Source organism: Calypte anna, chromosome 2 (genome assembly GCF_003957555.1).
Source record: "Calypte anna isolate BGI_N300 chromosome 2, bCalAnn1_v1.p, whole genome shotgun sequence".
Lineage (NCBI taxonomy): Eukaryota > Metazoa > Chordata > Aves > Apodiformes > Trochilidae > Calypte > Calypte anna.
The window spans coordinates 20094270-20120060 of NC_044245.1; the positions used below are offsets into that span (position 1 = coordinate 20094270).

Genomic DNA, 25791 nt, shown 5'->3' on the forward strand with positions numbered 1-25791 from the left:
GGCAATTCCATTCCATTTTTATTGTTATGATGATTGTGACCATTTTGCTTAAAACCTACCAACCCAACAAAAAACATAGGATTGATTTTATTTATGTGCTTGGTGAGTTTGATACTTAGGCATATATCATGAACTCAGTAACAACACAGAAGAGGTAAGAGATGTGTAGGTGTATGTTCTGATGGGCTTAAAAATGAAAACAGGACCAGTTTATTAATTAATGCTGCAGTATAAAGCTTAGCCTCTCTGCAGCTATGGTTAAACACTGACCATTTTAATTAATTTGACAGCTTAAATTCTGCAAACTTCATAAATTATTATTAAACAGACTCCAGGGAACTCATCTACCATGAAGCTCATTTCACATTTGACTTATTATTTGAGTAAGGATAACTAGTTCTCAATTTCTCCAGTTTTAAGAACTCTAGAGATTAAGTCTGAATGAAATCTATAAAAGCAACAAAGGTATGTTACTCTATAAAGCTAGGAAAAGGAGAAAAAAACCTCCAGGACTATGAAAATTTATTAGAACGACACTCTTATGTACTGAAAAGGATTGATCCCTTAAGATTTTGAGCAAAATAGGTTCTGAAGGATGAAGGAACATTATGACAAGTGTTAATAGAGAAATTACAATGAGTAATAATGTTCTGTACGAATGATCCAGTTTTGCAATAATGTACATTTTTGTCACTAACCAATTCCCTCTGAAGGTTAGCAAAATAAAATCTTAATATCTATGCAAGTATAGATTAAACTAGAGTTGAATTCCAAAAACTCTGAGATATCTAAAATTCTGTATTTCAGAATGTCTGGGGAGTAGTTAAATCAGTTATAATGTATTTACACAGTAATATAGCCAAACAATATCTCAACTGTGTCACAGGAAATGTCAAATATGTTGCTTAGTGATTTTATTAGTAGTTAAGCATGCTAATTTTGACTAGGTTTGCTATAATTATATGTGGTAAGAAATTTCTGGTGCTTTGGTTTGAATAGAAAAATGCAACATGAATAACCAAAAGATCACTTGGTCATTGAAAATTTTTGTTATAACTTACTGAAAGCAAATGCAGGACTGAAACTCATACATTTCAACACATATCTCTGAAGTAAACTATTCAGGTTTTAACATTATAAATAAATAAAGGAAAATACATTATTTATATGAAATCTATATCAAAATTTCTTGTTTCAAACCTCTCTTTTGCAAAGATATCTTCAGTCTACAATCATGCCACAGTAAGGCTTCACCATAGGATGATTTTTCAAAAACACAAATATATTCCTATAATGATAGGTACATTAAATGAAAGAAACTAACAAGAGAACATTTAACTTTTTTTTTTTTAAGAAAAAAAGATTCTTAAAAAAATGTGAGAGAATTAGATTTAATTTTGAATTCTCAAGTTCAGAGTTGATGTCAAATAAGACATATTGGCTTCTTGAATAAGTGAATCCAAACATGGTCATTTTATTCCTCCTGGCTTTGTTTCTCTGCATCCTCAGCTGCCATCACAGACGTAGGCACTGTGGGACCTGAGACCATTTTCCAAATATCTCATCTAGACATTGACTACTTTCATCCGAACTATGTGGCCCTGAGCTTTTCCTCTCTTCTTCCTAATGCACTGTTCCTCTTTGGAAAACAAAACAAAAAACTAAAACAAAAAAACAAACAAACAGAAAAACACAAAAAACCCAACCAACCCAAACAAAAAAAAAACCAACCAAAAAACCCAAACCAAGTGCACCAGCAAGAAAAGTGCCAGAGCATGTTTCATCTTTACCCCTCTTGAGGTGCATGACTAGGCAATCAGGGCTACTAGACACAGAGTGGAGCCCTTCTGCTCCCAAAGGCAAGCTCAAGCAGATGCAACCTGTCAGCTGCTGGAAAGATTATCAACTCTGGGTCACCACAACATTATAATGATACATGCAGAAGAGCTTGAGATTCCACTGTCCCTCTTTGAAGTCCAGCGACCCCTTTGTGTCCATCAAGAATACATTACAATTTTGTCTCTAGATGACAGAAGTTGAAATAAAGTCCTTCCACATAAGAGGCCAAATGAATTGTAACCAATGATTTTAGGGACAGACACATAAAATATAAAAAAAATTGTATTTGATGTTTTAGAGTGTTTGATTTTAAAAGATACTAGAAAACCATTAGTTCAGTAAAGCACTTTATAATACTTCACTATAAGCTTGTGACGCCTCATGCTGATTTGGGATGTTTTTCCAAGCATTTCTTTAAAGTCCAGGGAAGAAGCACATTTCTATCCTGTTTCAGACTCTTTTCTGATGTTGGTAGGACTGCTGACAAGCATAATATTAATAAATGTTTACATATACTGGGAACCAGTACTTGGCTGTATTAAGGCCACAAAACTTCACTCAAGAGAAAATTGCCTTTTTTATAATCCGTAGCATTAACTCTGGAAGAATTATTGCGGAAGTAGAATAGAGTCAGGGCCTAGAAATTTCTGAGATTCTCACTTTATTAAAAAGCCTGCCCAATTGGGAAACATCTGTCTAGCAATTATAGTGACAAAGATATATTTAATCCAATTTTAAGTCATGGTTAGTTTTGACTTATCTACAAAGGTTTAGAGAAGTCTCCATATTAATCATTATGGTGGTTTAAGAAGATTTTCAAAAGCAACCTAGATTGTAAATAAGTAGTGTTAAAATAAAGCTCATAACAAAATACATAGAAAAAGTGGCAAAATCCCCCTTAAGTATGAAGATAAAAACTAATTTATGTTCAGTTTGTTATAGGGGTAGAAAATGCATATATATATTTCAGCAGCTCTACTTTTTGTATTAGTAAAAATATGTTTTCTTTTCCTTAAGAGGCTGAATGATGATTGCTGGCTTTAATTACTTAAAAATCACTAACCAATGCAAATAGTTTGCAGATAAATGTATATTCAGAGACAATAATAAAAGATCTATGGTTAAACAAGCAAAGCTAAATTAAGTCCAAAAAAACCACTCCAAAGGATACTGAAAGTTTTCTCCCGCATCCTACATACAAGATCTTTTTAGTGTTCCTGTATGAAACTACAATTTTTTTTTTTTTTTTTTTGAGCATCATTTGTTTCTGATAGCAACATTGACAGGAGCAGCAGAACAAATTGTCAAGATATGTAGGGGGTACCCCATCATTAATAGTGTTCAAGGTCAGGATTGATGGGGCTTTGAATAACCTTGTATCTAGTGCAAAATGTCCTTGTTCATGTCAGTGGGGTTGGACTGGATGGTCTTCAAAGATCCCTTCCAACCCTATTCTATGATTCTACATTCTATGATTCTATTTAACATTCTATTATATTCTATGATCGATGAGGATTAAAAAATATGGGTAGCACTTCCTTGCCAATATAAATCTATTAGACAGTTGATAAAGAATTGTTCCAGAAGCAGCTGCATATGAAACTATACAGCTCAGGTAATCACAGGCTTTACATTGCCACAGTGAAAATAAAACTGAGAATTATGATTATGAACAGGTTAGAAACCAACAGCACAATTTGAATCTGAAAACCAGAGTCGGGTGCAAATTGCAGTCAGTTAATCAGGCTTGAAAAAAGCCAACAGATCAGAGAAAATTATCTAGCCCCCAGAAAGAGAGCTACCAAGCTGCAGCAACTTTGTCCTGTCTCCCTTTTTACTTTAGTGGTAAGAGCCTGGATGCAAATAATTTAGGTTTACTAGATGTGTATTTGTCAGGAAACTGATCTTATACCAAGAGCATAGCAAAACTTTAATGCAAGAAGTAGCTGGCCATAACTAAGGAAAACCTAACACTACCTTATAATCAACATTAAAATCTGATTGGTACCTACACACCTGCAAAACTGATTCTATGGCTAAAAGAAGAGTTACTGAAAAAAATTTTTCAGAATAAAGTATTTTTCCTTTGAATCTGGGAATCTTTGTAAGAACAGATATAATATGCCCAATCTCCATAAGAGAAGTGAAAAGATAAACAATTAAAATTTAAATTAATGTATTAAAAGATAATAACTTTAATCTACTGTCTCAGAAATAAAGAAAACTTCCCTCAGTCTTAACTGTCCATAGTTGAACTTCATTCATGAAGTATACTTGAGAATTTGTGTTGAAACTAATCATGACTGACTTACACGAATCAAGGGGAAGAGAACCCCTGTGCTTCAGCTGTCTTCCCATGTTTGTTTGTATTCCAAACCATTATACCTGATTTAAAACAATTCTCAGGAGCCTGAGAAATCTAACTAAAACCAAGGTTGGCTTGTATTTGTGTTTTTAGAACACAATGCTATTCTATATTCATGGTAAATGAATCATTCCAATTGTCAATCAATATTACATTACTTTCTAAACCAACACTTAATTGATAATAAGAGCAAAATTATTACTGTGGGTTTGGTTGCTCACTTTTCTTTACCACTTGTAAAATAGGAAAATACCAAATACATTTATAACTATGTAATTGTAATTTTATTTTGCATATAGGCTTTCTTAAGCCAGTATTTTTTAATAAATATTCATTATTTATCTTCTGATTTTGTTCCTCACTTTTCATACTTACAGTGAAAAAGTTTAATGTATGGAGATGTAACTTTATATATGATACTAAAAATACTAAAATATTTAGTAATTATACCCAGTATATATAATATACCCAGTATATATAATAACTAACAATGCACTTAACCGATGTATTTGCATTTTTATGTTTCAAAATGTTCAAATTATGCGTTGGAGTATCAAAGACCTATAACCACCTTTGTTTACAGAGATACACATATATATTGCAGAAGAGCAGAAGGTGAATCAGTGTAATTTTAATTTTTTTTAAGTAATGCAGTTGGCACTATAGAAAAGTTGCTCCAGGTACCCTATGATGTACATGGTAGATAGTACACTCCCCAAAAGGACTGAAATAAAGAGTTATGCCATTGTTTGTGTAATATCACCACTTTCTATTTCTGTATCCACAGAAATCTGAATGAATAGAGTCTGCTAAGAAAGCTACATTGATGTACGATGTCAAAATAGAATCTTTGTACTTTCTTCTGAGCACAAACTATTCCAGGTATCATGATTATTCCAGGAAGATAAAAGTAAAAATTCTTCATGATCAAGGTAAGTAGGATACCATAGGCATATTGCTATTATAATACCTTTTCAATTGTACTTTCAAGGAAAAGTCATGTAATGAACTTCTCAGGGAGATTAAAATAAATGTAGACCAACTAAAGAGACAAGAACATTCAACAATCTATTATTTTTCATGTTCTGTACAGTAAAAAGGAATATCATCAAAGGGAATATATTCTTAACCTGAAATTTTCACCCCCCAAAAAAGAGTTTGTATAATTTCTTGCAGGTTATTAAATCTTTTGCAGATATGTGTGTAATAACAGTTCTGTACTCGAAGGGAAACTCTAGCTGCAAAATGTCTATAAATGTGTTTTGAACTGGTTTTGTTACTTGTCCATAAAAGTATTTGAGAGAAATATTTGATTTTGGCTCAGAGTTTGCACGCCTTCCATTTAAACATGTTACCTCTACACTTGCCTTTTCACTCATCCAGCTGTTCTGTTCTGCTTATTGCTGTCAAATTTAACATTCTGATGTAAAACATCTGATGGAAAAGCAGCAATCCTCAGCCATGGTTTGATGGCAGATAGAACAAAGGCTTCCTGAGAAATGTAAGATTCTGAGCCGTAGTGGAAGGTGGTGTGAGGAAACAAAGTCCTCATGTGTTGCTCCCTTTGGGCTTCTGCCAAAACACTCAGCTTAAAGCCCTGCAGTTTCAGATCTATAGAATTCCAAACTTTCAAAAGGGCATCTGGTTTTCAAGATGTCCTCAGGTATCTTTCTTTGCTGCTCTGAATTTTTGGCTGAAAAGTCCTCTTTTTCCTAACAGTTAGTATATAGGCACAATTGGTTTTATACTCCCAAAAATGGCCTCCCATGCTTGTAAATAAACAAAAAATGCAATTTGAGAGATTTACTATTCGTAGGGATTCTTTCCTAGAATATGGTAAACAAATAACAGACTTACATAGAGATGAGAAAGAGGTGGTATCAGCTATCTCAGTTATATGACCGTCTCTTACATTCAGAAGAGCAGAGAAAAAAATGGATATCTGTGTTACAAACACTGAGGCCATATTTAGTCTTAGCCTAAAGCTTCTATTTACTGGGAATCTCTGAAAATCCTAAGGCAGCTGACAAGAAGCTCTGTCTAGAGATGGAGAAGATAAGGGTATGAAGACATATTTTGATCAGAAATTTGTGAAAAAGTTACATTTGTAGACTGGTTATCAAAATTTATTAAAAATAACAAAAAAAAAAACAAAACCCTATCAAAATTTTAAACTTCAAAGGGGAAAAAATCCATTCTCAAGTGAACCTAAACATTCTCTTTGAGGCATGGAGCTGGCCTAAAAGAATTTAAACATGTGGTATGGAAACACTGAGCCAGTAACCACTAATAAAGTGTGGCTTACACAACATAGCAAACATAGAGGCTACAGCTTTAATTCTGTTACCCAGTCAGCAGATGGTCCAAAACTAACAGACAGTCTCTTCTAATACACATCTCAGTAGAAATACAGCTCCAGAGAAAAAGTGGTAACAGAGTATGAAGACCTTTCCTCACACGTCTGTACCTCTGGAAATATCCTAATACAATGCACTTAAAAAGAACACTGGAAAGAGGTCATAACTTGACAACTTACTAGCAACAGAATGCCTTGTTATCTTCAAAATTTCTCAGTTCTGAAGGGTTTTGAGTTGTGAGACATCCAGAGATATGACATCCACAATAATAAACATTAGATCTTGAACTTTGTTTTCAGAATAAAATATCAAATTATACTTTACACCTCATACCACTCAAAAATTACTATAAAAATAGAACTACATCAAAAGAATACATGATCTTTGCATTCCTGGCACAAAACAGGGCAAGTGCAATAGAAAGCCCTACGACATTAATGCACTAAAAATATTTTCAGTTACTGAACAGATCATCTAAATCCTCAGAAGATCAAATGTAGGAACATGCAGGTTTATAGTTCTTTGGATGAACTACCAAATGTAGGGATTTTATTTATTTCTAAAGAAAGAAAACAAGTCTTGACAATAAGTGAGTACTCCCCTTCCAGGTGCCTCTTTACAATCACAGTAATATTACAGTATTTTTCTCCAAAGAGGACAGAAGTACTCTCAAACCAAAAATAATCTTTTGGGAAATAAATGTGGGATTGTCTACAGCAAATATTGCATTATATCAGATTTAAAAACAGGATATTTCTTTTATAGTATGCTTTTGTCTTTTCTGTAAAATTAATTTTAAGACTAAATGGCAGCCAAGTGACCTAGTGTCTGTTCTAATAAACCTGCAACCACAAAAAACAGTTCACACACACTGAAACATAAATAACATGCAAAATCTTCCAAGGTGAGAAAACATATCAAGATTTTTAACCATAACTTAGAATTACTATACATTTCTCTAACTTATATTTGATTGCTAGCCTCACCTTGCACCTAAGTATTTTGACTGATATTTTTTCTGATGTTATATAAGGAAAGATTGACATGTAGCTCTGGAAAAGTAAGTCATAGAGAAAAAAATTCCTTTTCATACTCCTTTTTTCATGATTGGATAAAATTTTTTCAGGCTATTTTGTTTCAGATTCAGATAGGTTTGTTTCACTAAATGCTTGAAACCCCAAAAATAGTAAATACACAATGTTCTTATTCAAAATGTTAAAACCATGTGTTTTAAGGGGAAAAGATAATTACAAAAAAACACAAATATGTTTTCTAAAAAAATATATTTCAAAATCAATTGATCAGACAGTTAAGTAGCGTTGAAATCACATGGTTGTTAATAAACTTGGTTTATTGTTCTACAAGAAACAATAAGTTCAAGCAAATAAGTACTTCATAACCTAGAAGGATCATACCTGAAATGGCTTAGAGCTGCTGATGTGGAGTGTCTGTCTGATCCATCTGTTTCCTTGATTTCCAAACTTGTACCACAGCAGCCATCCCTTGGTGTTACTCACATTTCTCTGGAAGACTGACAGCTCATGAACCTCTTTTCCAAACATGTGATAATGAAAGCGGAAAATGCAGCCTCCGTTGCCAGAAGGATTGAAGGGAGGACTAAGCAAAACTGCTTTATCTTGGAATTTTTGTGGTTCAGAGGATTCCATGTAGAGGTAATGTCCCCTGTTTGTGCCTGTTGTGTGATCCTTCAATGGGCCTGTATTAACTGTTGGGGTTGTACCCCGTATTCTGATCCAGTCAAAGTCATCCTCAGTGTCCTGTTCCCAGTTGCACAGACCATTTTCAAAGTTACACTGAAGGTCAGGGTCTGAAAGGTAAACAGAGCAGACTGTGAAGTGGAAGCAGCATTAGAAGTCATCATGCTTTAATACATTTTCATTAACTTTCTAACATAATGAAAAAAAGTCTTTGTCTCCTCACAAAAATTTCTAGTATAGAGAAAACCACATTTTTCTTCTCCTTGCAAAAACCTCAGCTCTGGAGAATGTACACTTGCCCAGACAGAAAAAGATTTCCTTTTTCAATATATAATTGGCAAGATCTACAGAATTAATTTATTGAAAAAACAGAAGAGTGAAGAACATTTATTGGTCTTTTTATAGTTAAAGTACACAGAGATTTTTAAACTGAAACTTAACTGAGTAAAGGTTTTAAAACTTAGGTTAGTCAGATGAAATAAACATCAAGATATAATCTTATGGGCATGTACAATAAATGACCTAACATGCTTTTGCCTGGCAGGAGTCCTAAAATTTAGTTGAATTTTAATGACAGGCAATAATAATTTTATTAATTTTTAATTTAGTTTTTTAACAATATTTAATATTTAAAGCCTGAAAAGCATGTAATATGTAGACCTCAAAATGGGTTACAAAGAAGCTAGATATTTTATAAGTGTGAAAGCTGAGACTGGAAACCCTTCACTTTCTTTTCAATTCAGATCAGTTTTAAGTCAATACTTGACAAATATCAGTGTAGGCATGTAAGATGTCCCCTGTTTCTCAAACTCATTGTAATCTGTATAATTTGGTTACCTCAAGATGTGATAAAGCAAGTGCTAGATAATCTTATTTTATCTTAAGGTTCTTGAATTCCTAAAGCTGATGAATGCACACTTTGGGGAGAAATTTTTCAACGACATCCTTCAGGACTGCAAGGTGGCAGTCAAATATCTGAATGGCCCACACCTTTCCTGAGATCTTACAAATGCTTTCTTTGAAAGAGACAATTCTGGGCAATGTGATTAATATCTTCTAGTACAGATATTTTAATGTTTTCTAGAAAACATTAAAAAACATTAAAAACATTAAAAAAAAAACAAGAGATAAGACATATACCCCTTTCAGTCCATATACAACCTCTGCTGTACTTCCATCAGCATAATCAGAGAGCATGTTAGCTCCAGTCAGCTGGCAAGCTGTGAGTTCTCTCTTTCAAAATAAACTTACAATGCATGTGTGTTTCATAAAGAGAAAGAAATTTGACTCATTTGACTAAAGGAGACTGCATGCATTCACCTTCAGTTGTAACTCATTTAAGTCAAAAATTTTTAGAGTCTGCTTCATCAGTAACTGTATTCAGTTGAACTATCACTGGCTGTGACACAGATAGGCTTTAGCAACACTGTGTTATTTTACTCCAGAGATTAATTTGTCAAGCCAAGTTTTGTTTGATGTAAAGTAAGCAAGAATGCAAAGTACTTACTACAGTTGTCCTCATCTGATCCATCCCCACAGTTATCCACAAGATCACAGACCAATAAACTGTCAATACATGCTTTTGTGTCTCTGCACCAGAAATTATTAGGACCTTCACAACTTAATGCTGGAGGTGGAAGAGCACAGTTTTCAAATGTAATATCATCAATTGCTGAGACACCATCATAAAAACCCAGACTGATTTTATCTAGTGATAATTGGAAAGGATGTTGAAGGCGTCCAAGCTGAATGACTGCCTGCAACCACTGGTTTCCCTCGTTGTAATATGCCCTCCAGAGGACAGTAGGATATTTTAGCCCATCCACAAACAACTGCATCTCTGCTGCTCCAACTGACTGTCCATAATTGTAATACCTAAAATAACAAAAAAGATGATTGCAAATGATGAGAAATGACCACATCAAGTATAATGGCTTATATAATTTCTATCAAAGCTCTGTGAAATATAGGAATTCCAGGATTACTATTTCCAGTTTATCTGTAATTCAATCCACTTTCTGTGTGATGGTAGCCTGCTCTATCTCTCTAGTGAAGATTACGACAGAAGAAACATACTTCATTATATTATAGCCCACAACTTTAGAGGCACATTTGCTTTCATACTGAAGAACAACCATTGCTCACTCAGATGCCTAATACGCTTTTATAAATTTAATTTAATACATAATTGTAAAGTTAAAACCAGAACACTTACTGAATATAAAAGCACACCTTCCATTTGTGCTAGTTCATGCTAACATACTGCATTTTTACAGCACTTTTAGAGGATCTCAAAGCAGGAAAAAACAAGGTATACATGTTTAAACAATCATAAAACAAAACTGGAACCAGAACTAACAGGCAATAATTTCCAGACCTATCCTACTAGTGCAGGTCTTGAGTCTTTGATAAAAAGGCATCTCATGTGGAAAAGGTACTTGACATTATTGAGAAAAACTGCACTTAAAGGCAGGCCAGATATGTATGTAAATAGTATCACCACTTTTGAGCTTAGAACATAGATTATCACAGTTAACTTTTTCAGTCCCCCTTTGACAAAATTGCACATGGACTGAGACAAGACAATAACTGAAAGTGTGTTTAACTTTTAGCTATATATTTACATATATATATAAACCAGATTGGAAGTAAAGCTCCAATTTTTGCTCTGGAGCTTTTGCTTAAAGGTTATAAAATCTAATTTTGGGTACTATAAGAGACTCTCTTGAGCTTCTGGATTTTTGGATGCTTTCTTGGTTTTGAAAAAAAATCTGTAACATTTTCAAATTCACTTAAGCGAAGTAGAAATGTTAACAAACTGACTATGGTATTTCTGTATGTATATGCAGACACAGTTCTTTGATATAATTTTGCTCAAAGCCCAACAAAAAAGTCTTGCCATACTTCAGCTCTGTTCTCCAAGTGCTTCAGCTTGTTTATGAATTTGCTTACAGTGAAGACTATGTGAATAAAGAAAAATCCTGCAGAGGAACGTGTGTCTGTTGTAAACTATAACCTCAATATCAGTCCAATAGAAACAACATGAGATGATCCATGAATTTTAAGTCTAAATTATTTCATACCAGAAGGACAAGGTGCAATTTGATCCACTTTGCCTGAACTTTGGGCTTTGTAACCGAGCTATTTGTGAAATGCTGCTGCTGTTTTTCAGAATGAACATAAAATGACCTATGGAAATAAAACAGAAAACAACTATTCAGGGTGAAAAAAGGCAATGTTCCTAAAGCTTTTAAAAAGTTTTGTCCCCCCACTTTCAATCTAATTAGAGAACAGGTGTATCTGTGCTGCTTATCTCTTCCTAGGCCTGGCTTGTCTTACCTTCAGATTTGTTATAGGTGTGATCCTGTGGAGGAGCTTGCTTCTGAAAAGCAGGTGCAAGAGCACTACTGGAACTTCTTACCCAGTCAAACTCATCTCCATTTGCAGTTTCAATCCAGCCACAGCTCTCTGTTTCAAAGTCACATACAGCAGCTGAAACATGGAAGGAATCGTCTCTTAATCTCTGTACATGGCATTACTAAACAAACTTTGCAGTATGAAAGGGAAATAAATCATCTGTAATATGTTGTAGATATTCTAGGAAAAATTCCAGGAAAGAAGCATGGGGGGACAGTTTACAAGGTGGGATATTGGTTTCATTACTGTTTGGTAAGCCAGAATTCCCACAGGAACAACCAAGCCATTGCTATATGAAATGCATTCAGTAAAAGTCTTTCCCTCTGAAGGCACTGCAGCCAAAACACATGCAGCAGGCAACTGGCACTGACAACAGGCCTCAGAATTCTTGTGTTACAGATCAGAAATACAGAGAACATAATGAAATAAAAAGTCTTCTGCAAGATATTTTAGGGAATAGATGCTGGAGCCAGAAATCAAATCCCTTATTTCCTGAATCTTAGTTAGTCTGCTAGTGATAACAAAACTCTTCCTCTAGTTATATTAGGAATCATCTTAAATATTACACATTACTGAGACACTGTGATATTGGTAGGAGGAAATCTCTGAAACACAAACTGTTGTAGTGAAAAAGATTTAGGAAAACATTAATTTGCATTCTGAAATTCTTAAAAATATTTTAAAATGTGTATAATATATAAAAAGGAAATAAAATAGTAGAAGGGTGTCATGTATGAATGAAAATAAACTGACAAATATTTATTACATTATTATGAAGAGAGAGCAGGTTTCCATCTTCTGTGCTTAAAAAAAGTCCTCATTAAATCACATGGGGTTTTCTTTTTGCTTCCCATGGGGTTTGAGGAACTTATTGTTAGGTTTTCTTGAACAATTTTTTTTTCCCATCAGCTTTACTGTATCAAGTGTTTGGCTTTCTATGTCCATTAGGATGGTCCTGAAGGGGAAGGTTCCTGTTTTCATTGAATTAAATGAAAGTAAGGTCTGATTTTCATTATTCAGGCCATCTAGGTTTTTTAGTAGATCATTGCCACTGGAATTCATGCAGTAGTTGTCACGGTGCATAATTTGCAAGAAAATGGATGAGAGTAGCTATACAAGAATGAGAAATACTTTTTTTGTCATAAAATATTACATAGATATTTTCTGGCAAAAGTAGAAAAGTTAGATTCATGATTTCTTGGTTCTATGGATATTCTTCAAGTGTGTGTGGTCTCCTGCAGAAAAATGTTCTTGCATTTATCCCAGCAGTTTTCCTTTCCCCTTTTTTACCTATTCCACATCAGCTCTTCTTTGACCCAACATCTCAGCTCACTGAGCTCACTAGTCTCACTGAAAAGGTAGAAATCCTCAGTGTCTTTTCTCATCCAGTCTTCATCTCTTTGTCTGGCCATTTCCCTATACACCTTCTTGTTCCAGGTCCTCTCACATGGTCTCAGTACTTTGCTACTTACTGCCATAAATTATACTGATCTCTGACAAAGCCACACTGTTCCACACCCATATTCCTCATTCCCATTCTCTCCTTGTTTTATTCTCTCACAAAACGTATTATCTTCCATTATTGTTCTCTCTCCTTACATTGTGAACTTTAATCAACAGGTTGGTCTTAATCCTTTCCCCATAGCAGCCTGGGTCCTTCCTGCCCTGGCTTCCTCCATCCCCCTGCTTACTTCTTTTCCACAGCAACACAATGCAATTAAGAATTGTAAGTTTGAAAGCTCAGGCAATACAGCCTTCATAGCCATTCCTGGTTCTTCAAAGTCAAAGGTGGTTTTCTGTCACTATAGGTAGAATTTTAGAATCATAGAATGGTTTGGGTTGGAAGGGACCTTGGGATGAACTTTAGGTCGTCTGGTTCCAACCCCTTACCTGGGCTGGGATGCCTTCTGCTAGACCAGGTTGCTCAAAGCCCCTTCCAACATGGCCTTGAAGTCTTCTAGGGATGGGGCATCCAAAACTTCCCTGAGCAGCCTGTTTCGGTGTCTCATAGTGAAGAATTTCTTCCTAATGTCTAACCCAAATAAACCCTTTTCCATTTGTGCCACCACTTTCCCATTTAACTTCCACAAACTGATCCTCACGTTGTCTATGTAATTTCGGTTTCAAGTTCTTTCTCCAATTTACAATATGACAATCATCTCACTTCTTGAACTTAACCCCCATGAGTTGGCTGTTGTTCCTGGCCTCACCTTTGAAAACAACTGATTTGTCTGCATGAAATGCAGAAGTAGAAAGCATGAGACAGACATATTAACTTGCAAGGTTTTCTCTCCAAAAACTATTTTGGAAGAGTTACTTTATAACCACAGCTGAAGTTCTATTCTTTGGCAAGATTTGTAATGGCAATATGGGAAATATTTTTATAATACTAAGGAGATTATTATTACTTATACAAAACTAGCTATTAAAAACCCAGTAATCCTTACAGATAAACAGTTATGCCACAAAATAGTTAAGAAACAATATATGCAGCATTCCCTTTATTTGCCTTCTAAGCCAAATTAAGCTACATAAAACTGGATTAATAAATAGATTGTGTAATTTTTTAATTACGTAAGACTACTCTGTTTATCCTCCACCAGACTGATCATAGAAATATAAACTATTAAATGCGTATTTCATTTCTAAGTACATACAGAATAGTATTCTGTGAACGTTGTATTTTTATTAAAATTTAATTTTTTATATAATACCATATAATTATTCCTGATAATCCACACCATACATAGGCAGAAAAAAATCTCACAAAAGACAGATAGTGAGGCAAGATTGCAAAGGTCAGACAGAATACCAGATTACTTTCCACTATGTTACTCCCTAATCCATCATCATCATCATTCCTAGGTTGGAAAAGTAAGCACTTAGACTCCACCAAATGCACAGGACATTGACCATAGAATTTATACTGCACATTTGCATTTGCTTTGCAAGGCAAGGTTTTGGTAGCAGGGGGCTACAGATCTGACATCTGTCAGAAAATGCTAGAAGCTGCCTCCAGGGGTGGGAGGAAGATGTTTTCAGTTTTTTTCTTTTTATTTCTCATTACCCTGCTCTATTTGATTGGCAGTATATTAAATTAATTTCCCCAAGTCAAGTCTGGTTTGTCCACAACAGTAACTGCTGACTGATCTCTCCCTGTCCTAATCTTGACCTATGAGCCTTTTGTTCTATTTCCTCTCCCCTGTTCAGCTGATGAGAGGAGTGATAAAATGACTTTGGTGGGCACCTGGCATCCAGCCAAGGTCAACCAACCACAACATCTATCTTCCAGAGAACAAACACACGATGTGATTGGTATATTAGGTCACTGATGTAAATCTCCAGCTTGAAAAAGGCAATCAATTTTCTCTTCTGCTTTAATGCATGGAAGTCATGTATAACAGCCTTATAGCCATAGTAAATCCTTCAGCTGTAGAAGAAAAGCTGTGAACTGATTGTCAGGAGTACCAGCACTTAAGGGAATATTTAATATCTTATATTTTATATTTTATACTTTTCTCAGTGGATCAGAATAAGTTTAAATTATTTTGTCAGCCCTGGACATTTACTTTAGTAAAATGCGACTAGAAACCTGGAAGAAAGAATTATCTCATCATACATCAAGAACATGAATGTGGTTCTAAGATCAAAGAGGACACCAGTGGAACAAACAAATTCTCTACCAGTATGAAGAGAATAAAGCCAGTTTCCTGCAAGAGCTGGGAACTTAGAATTCTAAACTGAGATGAGAAAAACACTCTGAGAAGTTCTTCAAGTGAATTGTTCTTGTGCTGTTGGGAAGAAAAAGTCAACTGACAGCAAAAATCAAGAGATGATTCAGGGACTGATGCTGTGAGACAAGAAAATTGCACAGAGACCCTGCCTGTTCAGTGAATTTGGTGGACCAAATTCATCTAGGGAAATCCTCTTGTTGGACTTCAAGAGAAAAGAATTTAAATTAAAAATATTTAGAAATATATCTTCAGTCCATATACTATTCTTGCCTGATTGTCATACCAAGAGCTAAAACTTACATTGGCAAGGCTAAGGAGCATACAGCCACCAGTAGATGGAGCATAATGGAAAAAAATATTAATATTTATGAAAGGAACAAAGCATTTAAAGGTGATAAAAATCAATAAAACATCTGTGCTTAGCCAACATAATAAATTAGCAAGAGTCACCGAGAAAAAATGAAATGTTTGCATCCAGTTGAATGAAGACAGATAACAAAATGTAGAAAGTAATTGTACAAGAACGTACAAGAATGGATTTGACGCTGCTTCCACCACATATCTTCCATCCTGTCATGACCAGAACATCATGATGCATGATAGGAAAGAATTAAGCAAAAAGATAGAAAAATACAATTTCTAGAAGACTTCTGAGAGATACTCTAGTGGTGTAGACTACCAGACTAGCTTACTGAAAGGCAATGGGCCAAATTATTTGCAAAGACATTTGCCTACTACATACTGTTCCCCATGCAACAAGCTGCAGCACTAACACACACTGAGCCCACTCAGCAGTACAATGATTTGTAAGTAAGCAATATATTTCTAGAAAAGGTCACCATAAATATTACAGCTCCATAGATTAGCCTTTAGCATGGCACTGTTAATGTATACTCTAGGCAGGTGAGACTTGTATAAAATAAAACTATCTTCAGTAATGTAATCAGAGAAAAAAAGAAAACGAGCTGCCATATAGGAAGCTTGTGATTAAGGATAATCTTGGCTGGTTAAACACCTAAATGGACATTTGTCTTTGCTTTTAGATATAATTTTGAAATGGAAATACAGGCTAAATAGCTAAAAGGAAGTGTGTTTGGAAATACAGTCATATTTGAAGTAAATCCAGTAGATCCTAGTTCTGTTGATTAAAAGCTAACTGCTATATCACAGGGAGTGAAAGAATGTATTTCTTTCTGTATTTCTGAGAAACAATGTATTTAGAATGTTTTTCAATTAAACTATTGATCTAGTAGTGTTACTATTATCAGAGAACACAATCCCAGCACTCCAGTTTAAAGGTAAAGGGAGACCAATTCCAATTACCACAACCCAATAATACATTGGATGTTTAAGCACATTTTTAAGAAAAGTACAAAAACATGAAGCAAATCACTCATGTATTATTGGGTTACTACCTCTCTCTATTTTCTCACGTTAGTTTCCATGCAGAGAAAACCCAGGCATGTAGCCCAGACAAAAGTCAGACCAGATCTGAACAGAAAATGTTGACACAGCCTTAATTGTATCTTTGACCATGTCTGTGTACAGCCGTTTTATTTACCAGTCCATGTCTGGTATCTTCACATCAAAATTAAATATACAACACACACAATTTGAACATGTCTATGACCACCACCTTTTTAATGTTTTCTATCTCACGTTTCTCAGCTCAAATTGCAGGCACAGTGGTTCCACAGAATTTCTACATTTGTACAAGTGTAACATTTTATTGTAATTTTGTATGTGTGAGAGCATGTGTGCCAAAGTTTGTGCATGAATTCTATTTGGTTTATTTTACAATGGCCTCTTGAATCAGCCTCCAGTATTTTAAGATTAAGACTTTATTAACTACAACACTGTACCTCATATTTAGCATCTCAAGGGTTATAAAATGACATACAGAATTTCAAGTAATATTTACTACTAAAGAATTGATCAAATACCTTTATTTCTGGTTTTAATGCTTAGGTAAGTAGTTGCTATAGAAATTAAAAGGGAAAAAATCAGACTAGAATCAAAACGAAGTAACTGTTTCCCAAGAGCTTTTACTGTTAATAAAATTATATCAATGAAGTCATGAAATTCGGGTTAATAGGACAAGCAAATATAGTCACAGGAGCCTAAGAACCTAAATCTTTAAAGTTTTCACTTACGGCACTTGACTTCATCATGGTTATTTGAACAGTCAGATGTAAAGTCACAAAATTTGTCAGATGAAATACATTGTCCATCCCCACATGAAAAGTGTCCTGGTGGACAGTGAGAAGATGAAGAAACAGCATCCACAAATTCTGTTTCCCCTTAAAAATCAGAAAGGAAAATATTAGTAAAAACACATATATAAAATTCTAAAAAAATTTGCCTGTGAATATAGTAATGTACACAACATATGAAACAGAGTATGACCTATGAAGTGAGGTAGATTGTAAAAAACCTATAAGAAACACAGGTGCTAATCATGCCTGATGCTTTTAAATTATACATTATTGTCCACAATATTCAAACACTGGTAAGAAAATGAGGAAAATCCCCTTAAAGCCACATGTCGACACTGCAGTTCAGAGTTGAGGTGTTATGTACAGCATCCTGCTATTTGCTCTACAGCTGGGAGCAGGTCTGTTTCAAAAAACTTTTCCTGTTGTGGTACATTTTCTGTATTCAGATCATAATAAAAAAACTCTAAGAAGCCAAGAGTTTGATATTGTACCACAACTGCCGTGCATCTCAAAATATACATCAGAAAAAAAAAAAAACCACCCAAATTTCAATGAACGAGGAAACAAAAAGCCAAGGCCTACCTTTTTCTTTATATATATATATACATATATAATTTTTTTTAGTGCTCAAGTGAGAGGAATGACCTAGCTTCTCTTTTTTTCTGTGTTTAACTTAGCTTATTTTGATACCCATAATTCTACCCAGACAGACCCCTCTTTTGAAAAGCACTCCCCTTTAAAACTAATATCTTCATGATTGATGGTTGAGTAGGAGTGTTATAGGTAAAATAATTAAAGCAATTTAATGTTTCTTCAAATACCTTACTATCCTCAGTCAGATTGTATATAGCGATCAGAGAAAACTTAAAAACACAACAATGAAGTTTTCTATTATGCCTTTAAATTTTTCAATAAAGAAGAAGCAACCCATCAGTATCGTCAGTGGCTGTGTACGTGGCCACACCATTTTAGAAAAATAAGCATTAATATTCAAAGGCACCAGAAGAAGCATGTTGATGGATTACTGTTACTTCATATTTCCATCCATTTTCAATTTAAAATTACAGTGTACAGGTATGCAGACAAGTTTAGTGGGCATGTTAGATACTTGACAGCAAGGATGGAAGCACCCTCTTGCCATCAAGATAATGCAGTCAATTTTGGTCTTCAATGGAAGCTGTAAGACGTTTTGCTTCTGTCTCTGCATCCAAGTGTGAATCTGGGCAGGTACTACTAGTAAGTGGTACTTGGAAATTCCCACCATAGCTTAATTTACAGAACTGCTTAATTTACAGAAAAATCTGCTCATAGCAGCTAGTGTGCAAAACAGTGTATGAGTCTTCATTATACATGACTGATTACAGCAGAAAGACTTTTTCCTTGGTGTTCTCTTCATGTTAGTCTGTCATAGTCATATACAACAGCAATTGGGGAAAATGTATTGAAACCACAGAACTTGCCTTCACTTTCTTGGCTGACACCTGGAAATGATTCATTCAGAAGTCCACACTCCTCTGTTATACTGATGTCATCAACAGCAACAGTAGCATTTTTTGTAAGAATGGTAGCTTGTAAGATAATCTGTAAAGACAAAATAAATTAGCTTAATAAAGGTGAACTGATAAAAAGACTTTTATATATAATGCACTGCATCTGCTCAGGAAGTAAGTACTGCCTACAACCAACACTGAATACCAGCAAGTAAAAGCTACAGTTTGATCACTGCCAGAAATTTAGTCTTTAACTGTCAAAGGCAAAACTACTTTTACTTGAAGACATTTGAGCAACTCAGATGACCTTGTTTCAATCTCAGATGACCTTGTTTCCATCTAAACTGGAAAAAGCCATCACCACTTGAATGAACTGACTTCCTGCTGGAACTGGTAAAAGTTACACACCCCTTTAAATGAGCTGTTCATGGTTACCAAATATGATGGTTTATAACTCCATTTAATTGTGTTCCCCTATACTAAGCCTGGGGAAGTCACCATGTAATAAATGTAGAAACTTTACAGATGCATTGGTAAATATGAAGAAATATTCAGGAGATCATAAAAGAAATTATAGTTCATTTGCATCTCACCAACAATGAGATTTGATTGCACTTTCCTTTTTAGACCATTTTCCCAATTAGAGTTATATTTGTTTTGCTGGTTCCCCTAACAGTTCCTTTTTAAGTTGTAGTAAAGTGTAGCAGTCTGAGATTATGTAAAAACAAAATGAACCTCAGAAACTGTTAATTTTTAATGTGAGCATTGTTACAAAATTGAAGTACCTGCAACTCTCCTTCTCACCCTGATCAGGAGTTCTTATAGCAAATTCAGTTTTTAAAAACCACTGTTCTATTGCTTTTGTTATGAAAAGGTGACTCTGATATATTGGATACTGAAATAATGGTGATATTCTTTGACAGCTGTATCTGTTGAAAGAGCTGAACAGAACTGGGTTTTATATAAGCATTAAAGAATAGAAGTTATCTTTTTATATTTCATTATGAATGTAAATTAATTCTAAAGGCCAAATTAGAGTAACCTTTTGAAAGCAGTGTAAATGTAATTTTTAATTACCTGAAATGGTAAGTCCTCAGCTGCACTTTCTACAGCTATTTTCACTTTTGTCCAGTGCATATCAGGCAATCCTGAAATATCATGCAATTTTTCCAAACTTCCACCCCATGCATTTCTCTTAAAGACAGAAAGCTGGGAGTCCTGAGATAACCGGTACCAAAATCTTACCTGTTAAAAGAGTTTTCAATGAAATGCTTCAAAAACTACATCATCAATCTGCAATAAATTAAATATCACTTCACATACATACATTATAACACATAACAACATGACAGGTCTAAATACAGCTTTGGCATAAAAGAAAGAGATGTATGAAACTGGCATGTTGAGAAGCAGCATTATGTCCAAAGATAAAAGCATAATTAAGAGTAAAGTTTATTTTTAAAGCTTACTTTTAAATTGTGTACGTCAACTGATGCAGGCCAACTGGCATGACCTCCCTTAATTCCTTTTAGCTTTGTAAGTATGTAAAAAATTCTCAAATTCCTTCAAAAATGCTGAATATAGGATAGCTTCCTAAGTATGCTAATCTCACAAGTGCAACATCCCAGGTGCTGGTATGGAAGAAAATTATGATCTTGCATTTGCACAAACTACACAAGTGAAAATTATCAGAAGACAGATGTTTAAAATTATCTATTGATCTCCTCAGACTAATGGATGGACCAATATATAGGAAGAAAGTAAAAAATTGGTGGACGAGGGTACAAAAACCAGCTTGTCAAGCAGGAGGAAAGGTCAGAAAACAGTGAGAATACCATTCACTGTGCCTCCCCTGCAATACAGCAGAAACTTCAGCCGTTGAATTTTATCTTTTAAAATACTACCCAGACAAAAATTCATCTGAGAACTGCAAGGAGGAAATATATATTTTCAAATAATTTTTTTTTTTTTTTTTTTTACCTTGAGACCTGTCTCTTCACAGGATGAAAGACTGCACTTTCTTTAACTGCAGACTCTACTTCATGGCAAAAGCCTTGAATAATACTTGAATCTTTTTGAAGATAAAACAAGACCTGTAAAGTGGGTGCTTTGCACTCACTTGTCTGCCTATCTTCATATAAGCTTACACTGAGAATCTTGACTCACGACACTATAGAGAAAAAATTTCCTTTTATTTTTTCACATTATATCAGCTTTTAAAGTAGTAGTTTAAGAGTAACCAGAGTCTGAGAGGAGTCTTTTCTTCAATAAATTATTGGATTAGCCTCTGTTAGATCTGTAGACATTTAGCATGCTAAAGAAGCTGAAAAACTGATTTGATGACTTTGAGAGGTCTTTACATGAAAATCATTGACTGATAGTCTGAACATCATCTCACATGGAGATTCACTACCTTTCACTTCTGGCCCTCGATTTAATCCATAAAATTGGCAAATACACCAAAGACACAAAATCTTCTGTGTATGAAGGGAGAGTTTCTTTTTGCTTGTCTTACCTATCACAAGGGAGATCAATTACTGGCTACTGGCTAAATATTTTTACAACACACTGAAACTTTATAATGCATGACTGGTTTCTTGGTGTCTCAATGTCATCAAAAGCTAGTATTATATAAAGTACCCTCAAGACTTAAAAATAAATTGAAATATTTCTGTGTAATTTTATTTCTCCCAACAAAAAAATTTAAGAAATACAATGTAGCATGTACATAAACACATTTCAGTGTGATCTGTTTGAAGAAGTATAACCTAAACTTTCCAGATGCAAGGTTTCTGTTTATGAAACAGCTTTTTTTTAAAAAAAATAAGAAATAAAATTACACTCCCCTCTCTCTCAACTCCAGTTTTCTTTCTCTCTTTCTTCTCTCTTTCTTCTCTCTTTTTTTTCTTTTTTTCTTTTAGTTTTGAATAATTGGAGCCAAGAACTTGTAAAGCTATTAATAAACATAGATCTCTTTATGTAGATCCTTTTATCCTCTCCGTGGGACATCCAACAGAGGGCAACATCTCAATTTATACGCAGAGAGCATAACAAACCAATACACATCTTAATGAGCAAGCCCTACTCCTTGCTCTTTCCCAGAAATAAGTCTGCAGGGAAAATGTGGCAGAAAGCCAGGATTCCAGTCTTCAAACCCACTCTATTTTCAGACATGTATAGCTGGATAAGAACTTGCCCTAGTTTTTCTTGAATCCAAGAACTTTAAATATATTCAATACGTGCATACTCAAAATTAAAACTGGTTTCTGACTTTGAACTGGAGAAATGTGTGTGCATTCCTGATGCATTTGTATTAATTTTGAATGCAGAGCAAACTCTGCAATAGTTCTAACTGGAATAATTCATTGATTAACATACCAGTCCTGCTCAGTTCACCTTAAGGGATTCTAAAATAAGTTAATCTGAACTTGAAAGGTTGCTCATCTACTCAGTCTCAAAGACTGCAAAAGAGATATGGAACCATTTCATTGAATGCACTGTGCATTCAGTACTAAATGTACTAAAGGTTGTTAGTATCCCAGGAGTAACGCAAGACACAGGGATCCTGTGGGATTCTGAGAGGCCTTCTGCCTTCCCTGCAGCAGCATTTTGCTAGATTTCAATCTGTATCTATTTTATTTCTGCTTCTTTCCAGGACTAAGATGCAATGTGAAGATTAAACACTGAGAGACTTGATTAAATGACAGCAAGGTGTCATTAACTGTTTAATGGGTTTCTACTCCTCAGCTGCAAGTTGCAACTATTCAGCTGAAATCTGGTAATTCATTGATTTGAACAGTCCAAGACAGCTACAGTCTCAAGTGAAACAGAATTATCTAAGCCAACACTTGTTTCAGGTTCCTTAAACTAGGGCGGGGGGGGGAAAGCACATGGATCCTGCTGCCTTAAAATTATTCTACTTGTTGGGCTAAGTGCAATTCTTCCATGAAATATTTTCCAACATTTTCTTTTTTGAAAAGAATTTTCCTAAGACAATTTACAGTTTCTATTCTGCATCGTGTCTGAAAAGTTAAAAAACAAATCTGAATTTTATTTTGTTTCTTTTAAGCCGCTTTTTGCCACTGAACACAATAAAATTATTTTGGCAAGCTCCCACTATCATTTCCTTTTCTTCCACGTGACTTTTTAAATCAGGAGGCCAGATTACACAGTAGTAGGAAAAACATAACTACACAGACTAGTTTCTCCCCAGTAGGGCATAAGCCTTGAAAAGTTACAGAACAGAAAATCAAAAAAAGCCTCTGAAAAAATTTAAAAATGCATAAAACTTCACAGCATTTATTCACTCCATTCAGTGGTCAAAAGGATAAACAAAAATATAGTTGCAAATGTTGTCTTGTATTTTGTTCTTAAAATTATCAATATATGATTTTCAAGTTCTGATTTAAAATACATATTTTGTTGAAAGTTCCAACCTTCTATCTATTAGACTGCATTTTCATTTTTCATCTGAGACTTTTCTGTTTTTTAGCCTTCCTAATTTATTTTTTCCAGGCACCTTTCTAGTTTCTCAGACCAACCAACCTCCTTGACTGATTGTTTTGCATTCCTCTACAGAGCCACAAAACATTTGACGAAAGAAAAAAACCCAAAAATCCCAAAAAACCCCACCCCTCAAGTACTGTGCTGATCAGCTTAAAAAGCATACTCTTGAAACCATCAAATAAGGCTTAGCATGTGTCTAAGAGCATGGTTGCTAATTCTCTCCAGTCATACAAACATGGTTAAGTATGTAGTGACTTCAGACCACAAGGCTCCTGTTATGGGACACTGGATGTGTATTTCCCACCTACAGGTGACAGTGTGAATCTTTGCCAACTGTTTCTCAAAAGGCAGGATGTGAGCTGATATGGCCCTGCTGTTGTTGTCCAGCTGTTTGTCACACCTTACAAAAACCTGAAGCACAGAACTAAAACCAAGTTGCCCGGCCGATGCTTTAGAAAGAAGAATAATCCATTAAAAAAATTATGCAGTAAAGAAGTAAGAAAACTGCCCATCTCGCTCCTCCCAAAGAATTATTCTGTAACTTCTTCTACTCTTATTGCAATGGAGCCTGTTTTTCTGCACTGAAACAGCATGAAGAATACCATATCTGCACATCAGGTGAGTAATAGCTTACAAAAGTGGGGACATTTAATGTCAAACTGCTACCTGACAGCAGGAAAACCCAGGGGATTGCTTCAGAAGGAAAGGACTCCCCAGGTGAGACACAGACATCTCTGTGTTCATCTGATGTGATCCACTGAAGTAAATGAAGGTTCCTGGAAACAAAAATCAAAGAATTATAAGAAATATGTCATACTACAATGGCAAAAGGCTACCTCAGAGAGCTTACTATGTGCTCCACGAGGCACAGAAAACTTATTCAGAAGTGCAAACAAATGAAGCAGCTTTGTTGTCAGTTCTCAGTGAATAAAGAGGAGGAGGTGTATCAGGCTGTGAAAATAGTGTCTACGTAGGCAGAGATGAAATAGAATTGCTAAACACTCCTCCCCCTTTCCTCCACTGTAAAATTAACATAACTGAGTCTGAAGATGAGGAAAGAGGAGGAAGAATAAAGGGACATCTGGCCAGCCATTGCAAAAGCCACCCTGTCATCTTGCTTGCAAGCACTTAAACCTGGGAAAGTAAACACAGAGCACAGCAAAGGGCACACAGATTCTGCTTCTGTAAGGCCTTCTTTGTGCAGATCAACTGGATTTTTTTTTTTATCTGCCCCCTTTAGGCAAAAACTAAGACCTCCATCCTCCAAACACTATGACTTCCCATCTCCTTCACACATAGCTCTTCTGCACAGGCTGCAGAGTGAAGGGATTGCAGGAGCTGCAAAGAGGAGCACACGAGATGAAACAGTATAGACCTCAGCTGGTATCCCTAAAGGACACATTTTAATTGGCTTAAATAATGTTTCAAATAGAATTTAGAACAAAAAATCATTTCCTTTAGGGTACAGTATTCACTGTCAGCATAGCCCAGTCAGTTTCAAGCATGCTAACAATGTTGCAGACCATGGGAGCCAATGGAGGAAGCTATATTTTCTCATGGGGCCCACAGACTTGACATTGTTGTCTGTGCTATTGGGGATGAAAGCTTAATTAAAGATCTAATCTGAACTCTGGCAAACGAACTGCCTTTGGATTTGAACTACAGCAGATGTGCTTCAGACAAAGGTAGGGAAGGATAAACATCTTCAAGGGGCTCTAAAGCAGCATATTTTGAATGCTGTGAGTGCTGCCTTTGCTGAATACTGAGACTTTTTCATGAAAGTCTATGCAAAACAACACTAGAGGCTCAGTCTTGTTTGTGCATTGATATTACACATATTGTCTTGCATCTTGGAAAATCAGCTATTGTGCTGCCCCAGTCATACTTCTTAGCCATTTATTTCCCATGGATACATAATGAAGCAGAGAGTTAAGCCCAGCCCCACGTGAATAATCGCGTCGCTTTCGCAAGGGTGGCACAAAGAGGTGCCCGTTCCGGCTCCCAGTACACACAGGCACCAGGGAAGCTCTGCTCATTGGAATGCGAGGGTACTTCAAAGGATCCTCTCCTCATTTGCAGCTTAGGCTCTACAGTAGCCTTGTTAAGATTAATCAAAATTTGCTGCTGCCCTCCCCAGGAGAGAATAGAG

At 35.2% G+C, this 25791-nt stretch overlaps 1 protein-coding gene across 1 annotated transcript in view; it reads right to left on the bottom strand.

Moving 5' to 3' along the window:
- MALRD1 (MAM and LDL receptor class A domain containing 1) overlaps nt 1-25791 on the bottom strand; it is a 224265-nt gene that overhangs the window by 158796 nt on the left and 39678 nt on the right. The window contains exons 12-18 of the mRNA XM_008492748.2: nt 24309-24418; nt 20214-20381; nt 19107-19227; nt 11619-11771; nt 11363-11468; nt 9787-10154; nt 7977-8389 (exon numbers count right to left, since the gene is read on the bottom strand). Of these exons, the coding sequence (XP_008490970.2) occupies nt 7977-8389; nt 9787-10154; nt 11363-11468; nt 11619-11771; nt 19107-19227; nt 20214-20381; nt 24309-24418 (1439 nt within the window). The remainder of the gene's footprint in view (nt 1-7976; nt 8390-9786; nt 10155-11362; nt 11469-11618; nt 11772-19106; nt 19228-20213; nt 20382-24308; nt 24419-25791) is intronic.